The sequence below is a fragment of the Trichoderma atroviride genome, chromosome 3, assembly GCF_020647795.1.
Source record: "Trichoderma atroviride chromosome 3, complete sequence".
Taxonomy (NCBI): domain Eukaryota; kingdom Fungi; phylum Ascomycota; class Sordariomycetes; order Hypocreales; family Hypocreaceae; genus Trichoderma; species Trichoderma atroviride.
Window position 1 is genome coordinate 4,178,086 of NC_089402.1, and position 12,362 is coordinate 4,190,447.

At 50.1% G+C, this 12,362-nt stretch overlaps 5 protein-coding genes across 5 annotated transcripts; 3 read left to right on the top strand and 2 right to left on the bottom strand.

Annotated features, from left to right (window-relative positions):
• Positions 1-1,185: 1,185 nt before the first annotated feature.
• On the top strand, positions 1,186-2,163 carry TrAtP1_006641 (uncharacterized protein; the record flags this gene model as incomplete). Its single annotated transcript, XM_066113211.1, has 3 exons — positions 1,186-1,541; positions 1,612-2,007; positions 2,070-2,163. The coding sequence occupies 3 exons, from the start codon at positions 1,186-1,188 to the stop codon at positions 2,161-2,163; spliced, it is 846 nt and encodes a 281-aa protein (XP_065969297.1).
• A 2,552-nt stretch (positions 2,164-4,715) lies between these two features.
• TrAtP1_006642 (uncharacterized protein) lies at positions 4,716-6,469 on the top strand (the record flags this gene model as incomplete). Its single annotated transcript, XM_066113212.1, has 1 exon — positions 4,716-6,469. The coding sequence occupies exon 1, from the start codon at positions 4,958-4,960 to the stop codon at positions 6,467-6,469; it is 1,512 nt and encodes a 503-aa protein (XP_065969298.1). The 5' UTR covers positions 4,716-4,957.
• Positions 6,470-6,681: 212 nt separating this feature from the next.
• TrAtP1_006643 (uncharacterized protein) lies at positions 6,682-7,104 on the bottom strand (the record flags this gene model as incomplete). The annotated part of the gene is made up of 2 exons (XM_066113213.1): positions 6,682-6,942; positions 7,018-7,104. The coding sequence occupies 2 exons, from the start codon at positions 7,102-7,104 to the stop codon at positions 6,682-6,684; spliced, it is 348 nt and encodes a 115-aa protein (XP_065969299.1).
• Positions 7,105-7,953: 849 nt separating this feature from the next.
• On the top strand, positions 7,954-11,959 carry TrAtP1_006644 (uncharacterized protein). Its single transcript, XM_014082507.2, has 4 exons — positions 7,954-8,059; positions 8,131-8,190; positions 8,253-8,487; positions 8,560-11,959. Exons 1-4 carry the CDS (start codon positions 8,026-8,028, stop codon positions 10,646-10,648), a joined length of 2,418 nt encoding a protein of 805 aa, XP_013937982.2. The 5' UTR covers positions 7,954-8,025; the 3' UTR covers positions 10,649-11,959.
• On the bottom strand, positions 10,826-11,791 carry TrAtP1_006645 (uncharacterized protein; the record flags this gene model as incomplete). Its single annotated transcript, XM_014082506.2, has 1 exon — positions 10,826-11,791. The coding sequence occupies one exon, from the start codon at positions 11,789-11,791 to the stop codon at positions 10,826-10,828; it is 966 nt and encodes a 321-aa protein (XP_013937981.2).
• Positions 11,960-12,362: the final 403 nt, after the last annotated feature.

Below are 12,362 nucleotides of genomic sequence, written 5' to 3' on the forward strand. Positions count from 1 at the left end.
ACCAGATTGTCAGAGGTTCCCTTCGTCCATTTTTAGCAGGGAAACCGTTCCGCGACAAGTTCGTTACGGGGTCACCCGTGGCTTTTGCAGTAGTGTACATGCTTGTACGGTGCCAGGTGGTGGAAGATCCGGCTGTGATGGGCGGTAAAGCACGCCTCGCCTCGTCTTGTGTGTCTCGTTCGGCTAGCTGTTGAGCTGGAGCTGGAGCTGGATATGGACATGCCTGGACGTGATTGCGGGAACCTCTGCCTGTCCCTCGGCTGGAGCCAATTCGTCTCCTCTACTGTACGGTCCGGGGGGAGGGGGCGAGATAGTGCCAGTCGACATGACGAATGTGATTGACGGATTTGCACATCAGATGGAGCAGCAGACTTTCGAGATACATGGACCTGCTATCTGGGAAGTAGGACGAGGGACAGAGCCTCGTTGCAGACTAAAATCCTTTGTATGTATGTAGGCATGCGCGAGTGCATACAAGTGGTAGCAGGCATATGATTACAATTGGGTACATCAGATGCAGTCGCATTGTCGTCCAACTAAACCATCTCCAGGCAGCATCACGGACAATCAACTCGACTAACCAGCAACTCTCGCAGCTCCCGCGGCCTACGGGACACGTCCGTCGCCAGCGTGTCACCCATTGCAACCCTTTTTCCCTCCTGCTCCACTTGCTAGATCTGTCGCACGTTGTTGATTGACTCGCGACCACCGGATCCTCTCCCCCCTTGTCCCTTTTTTTTCCTTCCCCCAGTTGCGGTACGAAGGCCACTACTGCTACGGAGCCAAGAGAAAAAAAGTAGGTCGGCTGCTGTGGCACCCAGCCAGCCTTTTGGGGACGCGGCCGTTCGGGTGTGCGCCCCAAAAGAAAGTCTCAGCCATCGGCCTCATTTTGCCCGACCCTGTTTAGTATCCTCGTGCTGGTACCGGTACCTTGCCTCGAGCAGCAGCTCTGCCCTCCTCGCTCTTCGATATATAAGAGTCGTTCTCGTCGCTCCCCACCCAGAAGCATAGCTTGCTCCCCTCTCTCTTCTTTTCCTCTGGCCATTCTTGATTTATTAAAATAGTAGCTTTGCTTGTTTATATACATCTATTTGTCATTTGGACGGCCCAATACCCATCACATCCAGTTGCTATTTCGATCCATCTTTTCTAATCCGACAACAATCAATCAATCAATCAATCACAATGGCGGACGAGCTCAACGTCGCTCCCAACGAGAAGGAGACCAACGGTGTCCAGCAGAGCATCAACCCCCAGACTCCTCGCCACGGCTTCGCCCACACCCACCATGGAGACTTCGCCGACATGACCGTCGGCCAGTACGCCCAGGCCTTTGGCGGTGCCCTCCAGCCCGGTGCGTGGAGGCCCTACGAGCACCGCAAGCTCGCCAACCCGGCGCCTCTGGGTCTCTCTGCCTTCGCCCTGACCACCTTCGTCCTGTCCTGTATCAACATGCACGCCCGAGGCGTCGAGGCCCCCAACGTGGTCGTTTCCCTCGCCTTTGGCTATGGTGGCCTTGTCCAGCTGCTTGCTGGCATGTGGTATGTTCCGAGCTGCTGTGCCACCCATCTGACGTAGAGGGCAACCATTGCTGACTTTTTGCTCTTACAGGGAGATTGCTGCTGGTAACACCTTTGGTGCCACCGCTCTTGGTTCATACGGTGGCTTCTGGATCTCATACGGCATTCTCTTGACTCCCGAATGGGGCATCACCGCTCCTGACGGCCCTTACGCCGGCAACGTCGCCAGCGTGCTCGGCTTCTTCCTGACTGGCTGGTTCATCTTCACCACCATCATCCTGCTCTGCACTCTGCGATCCACCCTGGCCTTCTTCCTCCTCTTCTTCACCCTGGACTTGGCTTTCCTGTTCCTTGCCTGCGAGCAGTACGCCGCCGACCTGGGCAACATGACTGCTTCTCTTGCTCTCCAGAAGACTGGTGGTCTTTTCGGCTTCCTGGCCGCTTTCCTTGCCTGGTACAACGCCCTGGCTGGTATTCAGGACAGCAGGTTAGTTTTATTCCAATATTCTATTTTACTATTATTTCCGCAATTGCTAACAAACTTGGCAGCAACTCCTTCTTCCAGGTTCCCGTCATCCACTTCCCCTGGTCTGAGGCCGCCCGTGAGCGCCGCGCCTCCAAGTCTGAGCGCGCTCAGGCATAAAGTGCTTTTTTTTTCCTATTTAACAAGGAAAGAAAATTAACGCGGTTCTTAGTCGATTATGAGCGATATAGGTGGGGGCTTGTTTTTATTAAAGGAATGATACCTGGCGGAAAGAGAAGCAAACAGCGCGCGGTTCCTAGCAGGCTGGGCTGTGCATTAGAAAATGATTACTGGGCCTGTTTTTCTATTATATCTTGATTTTTTTTTTGTTCTGGTTCATCCAAACGTATTGAAATGTAATGCAGGAGGCTCCATCGCGCAGCTACTGATCTATATACCTATTAATGAAACTTGACGTTCCAACGTCCTTTGCCCAGCTTGTCTGTTTCCTCTATTTTCGAGATATACCCGCTGATATGGCTTTCAGTAAACCAACTTTTCGGCTCGCCTCAAGAACTACTACTAGCAGTATCTTGACTATTTCCTCCGGACATCTATCTACATACCTTCCTAATTCCATCTCGCCAATAGGCATGCAACGTTTCTCGTGTGATCTACCGGCATCTAAACTGTCGAAATTGCGTTCCCCATGCACCGGCTCCAGTCGTGGCCATCTAGTGCCCTTTGTCTATTAATAACTCCAACGGCCTTGTCTCAGATTGCCGACTTAGTTCTTCTTTAGCAGGCGCTATCCAGAACATCCTCATCAAACATCGCTAGGCAGTGTTTTTTTTTTTGCTCCGGAAGGTGTTTCACCATGGGCGGAGCATTAAGGCAGCCTGGCAATGCACATCACCCGTCCGTGGATTTGCGTTTTATATTGCCTTTGGATCTACGGCTCGTGTCCAAATTGGGTAATGCTTGCAGACGACGTGACATTTTGTCTCCTATTGAAGTGAAAAAGTTGAATTGTTGAGACGCCTGGTCCAAGCGCTTGCTATTTGCTTTACCGAGGACTACTTTGTGACAGAGTTGCGACAGAGTTGTGAATGTCTCCTGAGAACTAGACTCCCTGGAGCATTTGCGGCTCGACGTCGGCAGATGTTATGAGGCTCCGAGCCAAGCTTCAAACGTTTCGATCTTTAGCGTAGAGATGGATCTATCTATTCCCATCCGATGGCCCTAGTTTTTGGGTAAGCTTGGCAGCCCTATGGCAAAAGCCCTCCGTCTGCTTCGCTTTGACTCTTTTTGCCAGGTCTACGAGTAGTGTTTTTACATATTGTAAACAGAGCGGTCCGCTACACCAGCTTTTCCGAGTCAAGCAGCATTTCCGAAACGAAACGATTTTCTTTCTTCCTGTAGTGGAGAGAAATTAATTCCGGCAAGCTTCTAGTTAAAACACATAGGCCTACAATCTTCTACTTACAGTAAAATGACGCTATTATCTTAGAATCGGCTGAACCACAAAATGCCTCATTTTCACATCATTATATTTCGCAGCTAACAGAATGTATCATATAATAATATGTGAATATATCCTGCATTTGTCGGAATTATTTTCGAGGCACTGTAAAAGCTAATAGAAAGGCGTTGAGGAGGCGAAAAGAAAGCGATGATAACAACTTCAATTCTTTGCCTCAACTGGGCAATCTGCGGTATGAATCATCTTGTGCTTCAGGACTAAAATTGCACCATTGATATCAATCAACGTATATGGGGAGAAATTAATCCGAGTTTCTATTACCTAGTAGTTAAACCGCTTAGGCCTAGATCTACATATTTTCACTTACAATAAAATGAACCTATACTTTGTAACATGGAATATTAATTGTGTCATTCGAACCAGAAATGACCAAAATACAAACTATATTACTTTTTTATTTTATGTATCTTTTAAATTAGCTGCGCAGCTATTCCAGTTCATCAAGCACTGTAATGTACGTCTGCCCTGAATTCGTCAGAATTATTTTTGAGGCACTGGATATATATCTGCTTACCTACACATTTGGCGCAATCAGGCACTGCACATATGTCGTGATAAATACAGGAATTGCGGGGTTTGACTAGCTCCCGAATACTAAAAAACTCTATTGCATAGAAATCTCCAATTCGGTCCCTATAACTCGTCCAATCGAGTCATACAATTCACGAAATAACTCTTTTTTTCGGAGTAGTTCGTTGAACTAGTGCCATCGAAAATTCCCTTCTTGATTGCCTTCAAAGGGGAATAAAAATCACTCATCATTACATGTACAGTAGAAAGCTGCTTTTAGGCATTAGATCGGACAATTTCCATCTCAGACCGTGCAGGTATACATGCACGCGGTGATTTCCAACCTCGGCCGCTAATTCAGCCGGTCTCTGCTGCCTCGCTCTTCATTGTAACGTGGAAAACTGGCCGACAGTGTCTTGAACCTCGTATCTAAATGGCAGCTAAAGAAAAACTATACCTTCCCTCATTGAAGTTCTAATGGCGAGCACCGATATCCCCGGAAAGCATTCTCGGTTCAAGGAGCAGTTTATTAATCACATACGTAAAGATAAAGACATCATCTCACTTCATCGTTTCCCAAATTGACAAAATAGGAAATAGAGGGGGCGAATCGGGTTGCCGTGGGCCGTTTTATACGGGACGATGCCGGTTCAGCCCGGTTCAGCCCTGGTGGTGGCTTGTCAGAAGAGTTGGATACTACATAGCTATGGCAATACGACGGTAGTCTCACGTTGGATGTCGAGCTGAGAGCCATATTCAGCCCCCTCCTTTCCTGTATATATAGATATACTTTCCTTTATTTATATTTCCTTTCCTCTGCATAAATGTCTACTTGCTGTTCTTCCTCGCTAGGTCAGTTTGACTCTTTCGTCTCCGGGTTCACTTCCACGTTTGCTGGGAACAAGTCTGCGCGTGGACAAGATGAACCACAGTCAAGCACCTACACATACCGACAAACATCATGACAAGGAGCATCTTTTCTTGGCTTCCGAGCCAGAATCAAACGACAATGGCCAAAGTGCCATGACAAGCGAGACAGAGAAAGGAAACGATGAATCTAGGATCGAGAGCCAAGACCAGCAACCGGCCGATGTCGCATCGCCCCCACCGCCGCCGAATGGAGGATATGGATGGATTGTTACCATTGCTGTTTGCATCATCAACGCTCACACATGGGGAATAAGTTCTAGCTACGGCGTGTTCCTGGCTTATTATATAGAAAACAACACTTTCAACGGAGCCACCACCCTCCAGTATGCCTTTATCGGATCTCTTAGCATGGGCTGCGCCATGGGCATCTCTCCATTCGTAACCATAGCCGTCAAAAAGTTTGGTACAAAACAAGTAATGCTGTTTGGCGTCGTCATCGAAACGGGTAGTTGGATTGCAGCGAGCTTTGCCTCCAAGGTGTGGCACATCTTCCTCACTCAGGGCGTCCTCTTTGGCCTCGGCATAGGCGTCTTGTTTACAGCCACAGTCGGCATCATCCCCCAATGGTTTACGACGCATCGTTCCTTGGCGAATGGCATAGCAGCCGCTGGCTCAGGCCTGGGTGGTCTCATCTACTCGTTTGCTGCCGGCGCCATGATCCAAAACTTGGGACTTGCTTGGACATTTAGAATACTGGGAATCCTCGCTTTTGTCGTCAACATCATCTGTACCCTCTTAGTTAAAGACCGCAACAAGATAGTTGGGTCGACCCATCTAGCTTTCAAGGGGTCGCTTCTGTTGAGGCCCGAGTTCCTGCTATTCGTCGCATTCGGCTGGTTCAGCATCTTTGGTTACTCTGTCGTCATCTACAGTCTCTCCAACTACGCAAACGTAATTGGCCTTCAGTCTTCTCAAGCAGCGCTCATCAGCGCCTTCTTCAACCTGGGTCAAAGCATTGGTCGGCCTTTGATGGGGTACTTTAGCGATCGAACCGGACGAATGAACATGGCTGCTTTTACTAGTTTGCTAGGCGGAATTTTTGCGTTGGCGATCTGGATCAACACCAAAGTATACGGCGTGCTCATTTTCTACTCCATCATCTGCGGCATGGTCGGCGGCACATTCTGGACCGTTGTTGGACCAGTGGCAGCCGAAATCGTTGGGTTGGCGGATGTGCCGTCTGCTCTCAACATTATGTGGCTGGGAATTGTACTCCCCTGCACATTCAGCGAACCAATTGCTTTACAGATTGTCACTGGGACGGGAAGTTATCTGGGAACCCAGCTATGGACTGGGCTGACGTATATTGCTGCTGCCATATGCATGGTCATACTTCGCGGGTGGAAGATTGGCGAAATCGACGAGCTGTCCAAGATCAATCATGGAAAAGCAGAGGACTTTGATCCGTATTCGACGAATAATGAAGACGAATCTGTTGAGCGAGGCAGAAAAGCTGGACGTCAGCGGATGCTGGTTGAATTTTATAAGCCGAGGGTGGTCTGAAAGGCGATTTGGAGATTAAATGTCGAAGTCTGTTGATCTACACTTGTCCGTGTGATATCCCGTGTCTCCAGCAGGCTCCCACTCCTGATTTATGTTTGTTGTTCATGGTTTGGCTTATCATGTTTTTTTTGAGTGCCATAATGTGGCCTGCGAGGGCTTCTATAATTCCATAGTGCTCGTCAAGACGGTTGTTAGTGGTTGCGGGTGACGCTTTAAGTGCGGCGTTGTTGCTCAGCAGGTGTTTTCTCCTGATTGCGCGGCTTGGTGACGGTTTCTTCCAATGCTTGTGTGCGGTCGAGTTTCTTGATGCTGTGCTTTGCCAGCTCGAGTTCCTGTTGTAGTGATGCCGTGGATGATTCTCGTGCTCCAGACCTAGATATCTGAGTGCTCGGCTGGTTGGCCTTGAACGCCGCGAACCAGTCGCTGGTTGCTGTGTTGCTGAGAGATGGGATTTCCGAGTTACCAATACTTGTCTACTGAGTTCAGGTGAGTTTAAGGAGTTGATTGCGAGGTTTCTCAATTTTAAAAAGTACCTATGGGCCTGGCACTGGTTCTTCTACGACGACTCGGCTTTGTTTGGCTCTGGAAGACGGATTATCGGCGTTGAGTTTGCCTACTTCTTCTACTTTGACCATTTCTGTACGATCGGTGGTAGAACTTGCATTTTCTAAGAATCAAGGTGTCGTTTAGGAGCTTGTAGCCATCTCCATTGACAAGAAATGGAAGAGAGCATCAGATGACTGGGATGACTTGATGAGACAAGCTATGGCACAGTACAAGCTCTGCGCTTGCATGTTGTTTCTCCCTGATGGTTGACAAGATATGGGCCTGAGAACAAACTGGGATGCTGGACAACTGTTCCCCAAAAGAAGCTGCTCGGCAAAACGACCGAACTCGACGAAATCAAAATCAAGGTGGGCACGCTGTTGGTTAGACATGAAGCAGTATCGGCAAGGTTTTGTTGCTTGAGCTCTATTCCAGCATCAGATTCGCAAATGGGTACAAACTCTCAAAAATATCTGCCAACTCTGCTCCAAATGGCCCAAGTGTAAGCGGCAAGCCATCCAAGAAATATTCACCAAGTCAACAGAATCATGCCCATCTCTATCTAAAAGCTTGAATCTAAGGATCGGCGATAATCAAGATGCAGAAAACGAGCTTGAATAAATCGGAGTGCGATCTTCCATATTCTTATTTTACAATGGATATGAGGCTATCAAAGTTTCTGTTCGGCGATGGACAAGGTAGTCACTGCTTACCTGCATAACTATTGTAGGCTAATATACACAGGCATAATATCCATGGTAATTTTGAAATACATTTAATTAATAAATGAGCTGCTCTCTTTAGACATGTTTACTTTGCTGCTTTTATGATGAAAATGACGTTGAATGCAGGCATCCAGCCTAAAGAAGCACGTGAATTGGCGTTGAAGACAACGCCTGTGCTGACGCGCGCCGCCCCGCAAAAAGTTCACGACGCATCAACCAACGTCATCACGGCATATGCGCGTCAAGCGATGGGCCCTGGCCTAGAATGAATAGCAGCCTGAGGCGATGTGGCTGCTAGAAAACGAGGAGGCCTTTGAAGGTGAGCGAGAGGCCTGTGCCGGCCCTGGAGTCGCTGTGACGCCGTTATCTGTGCTGACGATTTTCCTGCAGGCCGTCGACTATGGCTGCGCCCAGGCAAAACGTATCTCTTTGGGAGGACCGCAGCAGAGCGTAAGTTTGCCATTTTGCCGGGCATTGAGGCTTGAAATATGTATTGATTGAGGCGACTTTAGCTGGGCAGCTTGCAATCTCACATAATACCATTTCGCGCAAACACCTGACAATCACCGTCCAAAGCGTCGCAGAGGGGCAGGCACACAATCTATCGAGCCGGTCGCACATTAAGATTGAAGATCTGGCGACAAAGATAGGAACAGTTGTCAACGGACAAAAAATCAAAGGAAGCGTCTATGATACCCAAGTTGAAGAATACGAGATCATGCTGGGCAAGAGCCCCAGCAAATTCAGGTACTGATGCCTAGACGACTGATAGAGGTGAAGCTGCGTTCTGCATTCTATCTTTACTGACAGACAGGTTAGGCTGAAATGGCATCCGGCGGTCTTTACTTTCTCCTTCACAACCAAAGAGCTACAGACCCAGCCCTTGACCTCCCTCAAAGAACGATTTGAGCAGCTAGACATCAAGCTGCTAACCGACTACAGCGTAAAACACACGACCCACGTCATCTCGAAGAAGCGGAATACAGCCAAAGGTCTACAGGCTCTCATAAATGGCAAATACATTGTCACGGAAACCTTTCTTGATGCAGTCTCTTCTGTCACAGAGCCGCCAGACGCTGAAGATGGCCAAGAATCGAGCTACTTAGAAAGGGACTTTGACGAGTATTGGCCCAAGGCCATGGACCATCTGCCTCCCCGAGGGAATGAACCGATACAGCATCCAGACGAATTGTACACTCCCGATGATAGTCGAAAAGACGTGTTTGAAGGATACACTTTCATATTCTACAGCCAGCTGCAGTACGACAACCTCATGGCCCCCATTACTAATGGCGGTGGTAAGGCCATGCTGCATCCCATCGAGCCAGAGGAGACGCAGGTTGACGACTTTGTCCGATATGTAAAGGGAGTTGCCGGAGAGAAAGGAACCGGGTCATTCAATGATGGCAGTGAAGGCAAGGGGGTTGTTCTCGTGAGATTTCTCCCGGCCAAAGGAGAGCTTGTTGGCTGGTATACCGAGTTCGTCACTGCGGTATCACTATTGCTGGACCATAGACCCATCGAGCAAAACGAATTCTTGGAAGCAATTCTAATCAACGACGCAAGCAAGCTACGACGACCTTTGGAAGTAGAATCGTCAAACAGGACTCAAAATTCGCGGCCTGCCGAGGCTTCGTTACAGGAACCCCTGACTCAACAGAGCAGGGCCAATATCACAGAATCACCGATACTCACGGAACCATCACAACAAGGAGATTCTCAGCCAATCCCAAGGCGAGGGGGTAGAGTGCGGAAACCTGTCAAGAGGCGATTCGCTGGCTTCGATGATGACGACGATGACGAGGGAGCAGATGAACCCCCGCCTCCTTATGAGCCACCGAAGCGTCAAACGCAACCACAGGAAGATGAGGGTGGATTATTTGTCTCGCAAGAGCAAGATGAACCTTTTATGCCTAACGGCCAGGATGTCGACGTTCGATCTCACAGAAAGAGACCACCCTCGCCCATACCTGATAGCGACTTAATGGAAGGGATGGCACCGTCTGTGGCAAAGTTCAAGCGCCAACGCCTTGAGAGGGGAGACGATTTCGCTGCACCATCGCCGAAGCCTGATGAAAAGGTGGCCGAACCGGCAGAGACCAAGGGTGCAAAAAAGAAGGCAAAGGAGGAACTAGACGTTCTAGCAGTGGTCGCGAAGAATCGCGAAGAGGCGGAGGCTCGAGCTCGAGCCGAGGCTGAAGATTTGGCAAATCTACCAGAGGGTATTGATTTGGCTGAGATTCGCCGGCTCAATATCGTCGAGGAGATGGACATACGTATCCCGAACAGAGCTTCTGGGAAGGATAAAGAGCAGGAAATCGCAGACGGAAGATGGGATCCCAAATGGAATGGCATGAAGAACTTCAAGAAATTTCGCAAGAGAGGGGAAGTGGTGGGCAGGCAGCCCGCGAGGGTTATTATCGCCCTTACTGAAGTCAAGCCCAAAGAATTCGGAGTTGGCGATAACTACTGGCTGGAAGATGAGAGCAATGATCGCAAGAAGACCACGAGCCAGGCATCCGGTGTCGTGGCTAACGAGGCAAAAACCTCTCCTTTTGTGAATGCGCCGCCAACAAGACGTGGTGCTTCCTCCGCACGAGTCATTGCTTCAGAGAGCAGCGATATGGAGGAAATCGAAGCACCAGAGTCCGAGCAGCCCTCCTCTAGAGCTACGGGATCGAGAAGAGAGGGGACCGGTGCTCCATCGCAGAAGAGCACTAGACAGAGTCAGCTCTCAAGCGCGCAAACACGCTCAGGCAACCAGGGGAAGAGAGCGGCCACGGAACCTGCGGCAGCTAAGGACCCGCCGCCGCCGAAACGGACGAGACTGGCGACAACCCTGCTGGAGGTTGGAGACAGTGACGATAGTGACGACGACCTCAAGTTCAGATTTGGCAAGAGACGGTAGTTTGCTGAGTAGCAGGGTGTGCTCCTGCGGGATTGTATCTATGCCGTCTACTTATAATACTATTTGTACAGGGGGGGTATCTCTCTAGCTTATGTATAACATCTATTAGCCCTTTGTGGTGTATACACGCACATATCCTCCTCCTCCAACTCCACATATCTCTTCAGCCCAGATAGTCTAATCCATTTGATCCATATCATTCTCCTTACCATCCGACTCTTCGACCAGCAACCCCACAAGACACGCCGCCAGCATGGTCTCATAGTTGACCCATGGGTGGATCTCTCCAAACAGCTTCGTGCCATCTCGTCCCGCGCCCCTCATGAGCTCGGGCACACCTCCAGGATGGAATCTCGCATATGGCGTAACATTGTATACCTTTCCATTAATAGCCATCCAAGCGTCCTTGCCCTTGCGACCAGTCTGCGTCTTGAGCATCGAAGGCGTCACACGCAGGTAAGGGGTCGACGCAGCCACGCCGCGCAAATCGGCATTGGGCCCGGATATCCTCGCCCAGTCTAGCGGAGAGTGGCCCGGCGTGAGGACAACCTGGCGGCTGGGTTTCTGCGGCTTGGCGGCGAGCGTGGGGGGAGGAGCGAGGCCGGATGATGAAGACGAAGGTGCAGCAAGGCCGCGATTGGGTGCAGGGCCGCGGGCACGCTGGGCGGAGTTGGGGGCTGGGAACTGGTTGAGGGAAGGAATGCGGCCGTTGGACGGGCGAGGTGAAGGGAGAGGTGGCGGGGGCATCATCGAGGTCGCTGAGTCGGCGGAGAGGGAGAGGCTGGGAACGGCGCTCTGAGATGGCTTTGCGGCCTGGGCTTTGGGCGTGGAGGGAGACTCTGGTTCTTCGATGGATGGCGGGACGATGACGGGAGGCGCGATCGTGGGAGGAGGCTGGCGCTGCTTCAGGGTCCTAGAGGCGGTTGCTATTGAAGTCGTCTTCGAGAGCCCCTTTAGTTCTACATCAGCATCTGCGCCCTCTCTGCTTCGTTGGTTTCTATCCGCCGCTTTTCCCTTGTCCTTGCCGTCCGTGATGGCCGCGATCCCTCCAAAGCTCTGCCATCGCAGCAACAGCCATTGCGGCGGCCGCAGAATGACGAAGACGACCGATGCGACAATGAGCGAGATGCCCAGCACGGCCATCGTGGGGCCTGTTTCTGAGACAAACGGTGCTCGCTTAAAAGAGAAAAGAAGGAAGGACAGTCGGCAAAGATGCCGGCGAGCAAAAGAATAAGAAGAGAAAAGAGGGACAGCAGAAAGGAAGCCAAAGAGTTGAAATGACGAAATTCCAGTTCTGACACACCCAAAGCATCAACGTCAGTGATGACGGCAAAATTGGAAAAAGCTGAGGCATGCAGCATGTGGTCTAAATTTGGAGGCTCGCGCCCTAGACCGGAAAAGGGCGAGTTCCCTGTCATTTTTTCGCCGTCGAAATGGATCCCCCAGGCCGGGACGTTCGTTAGCGTTTGGCGACTATGCCCGGCTAGGTATAACAGGGGACGTCTGGATCGAATCAGCTGCTTCTTTTATTTTTCTGGCTTTGTTTTGTTTCATCAGGAGATGATGATGCTTTGCATGTTTTGGTGAAGACGTTTCCTGGTTACAGCACCCAGGATAGGGCAGCTCTCTTACTTTATGTTTATTCAACCCTATTTCTGTCTTTCTTGTCTCATTCGGGTTAAGGAAGCTTCTTTGTAGTGGTTGCGCAGATTCG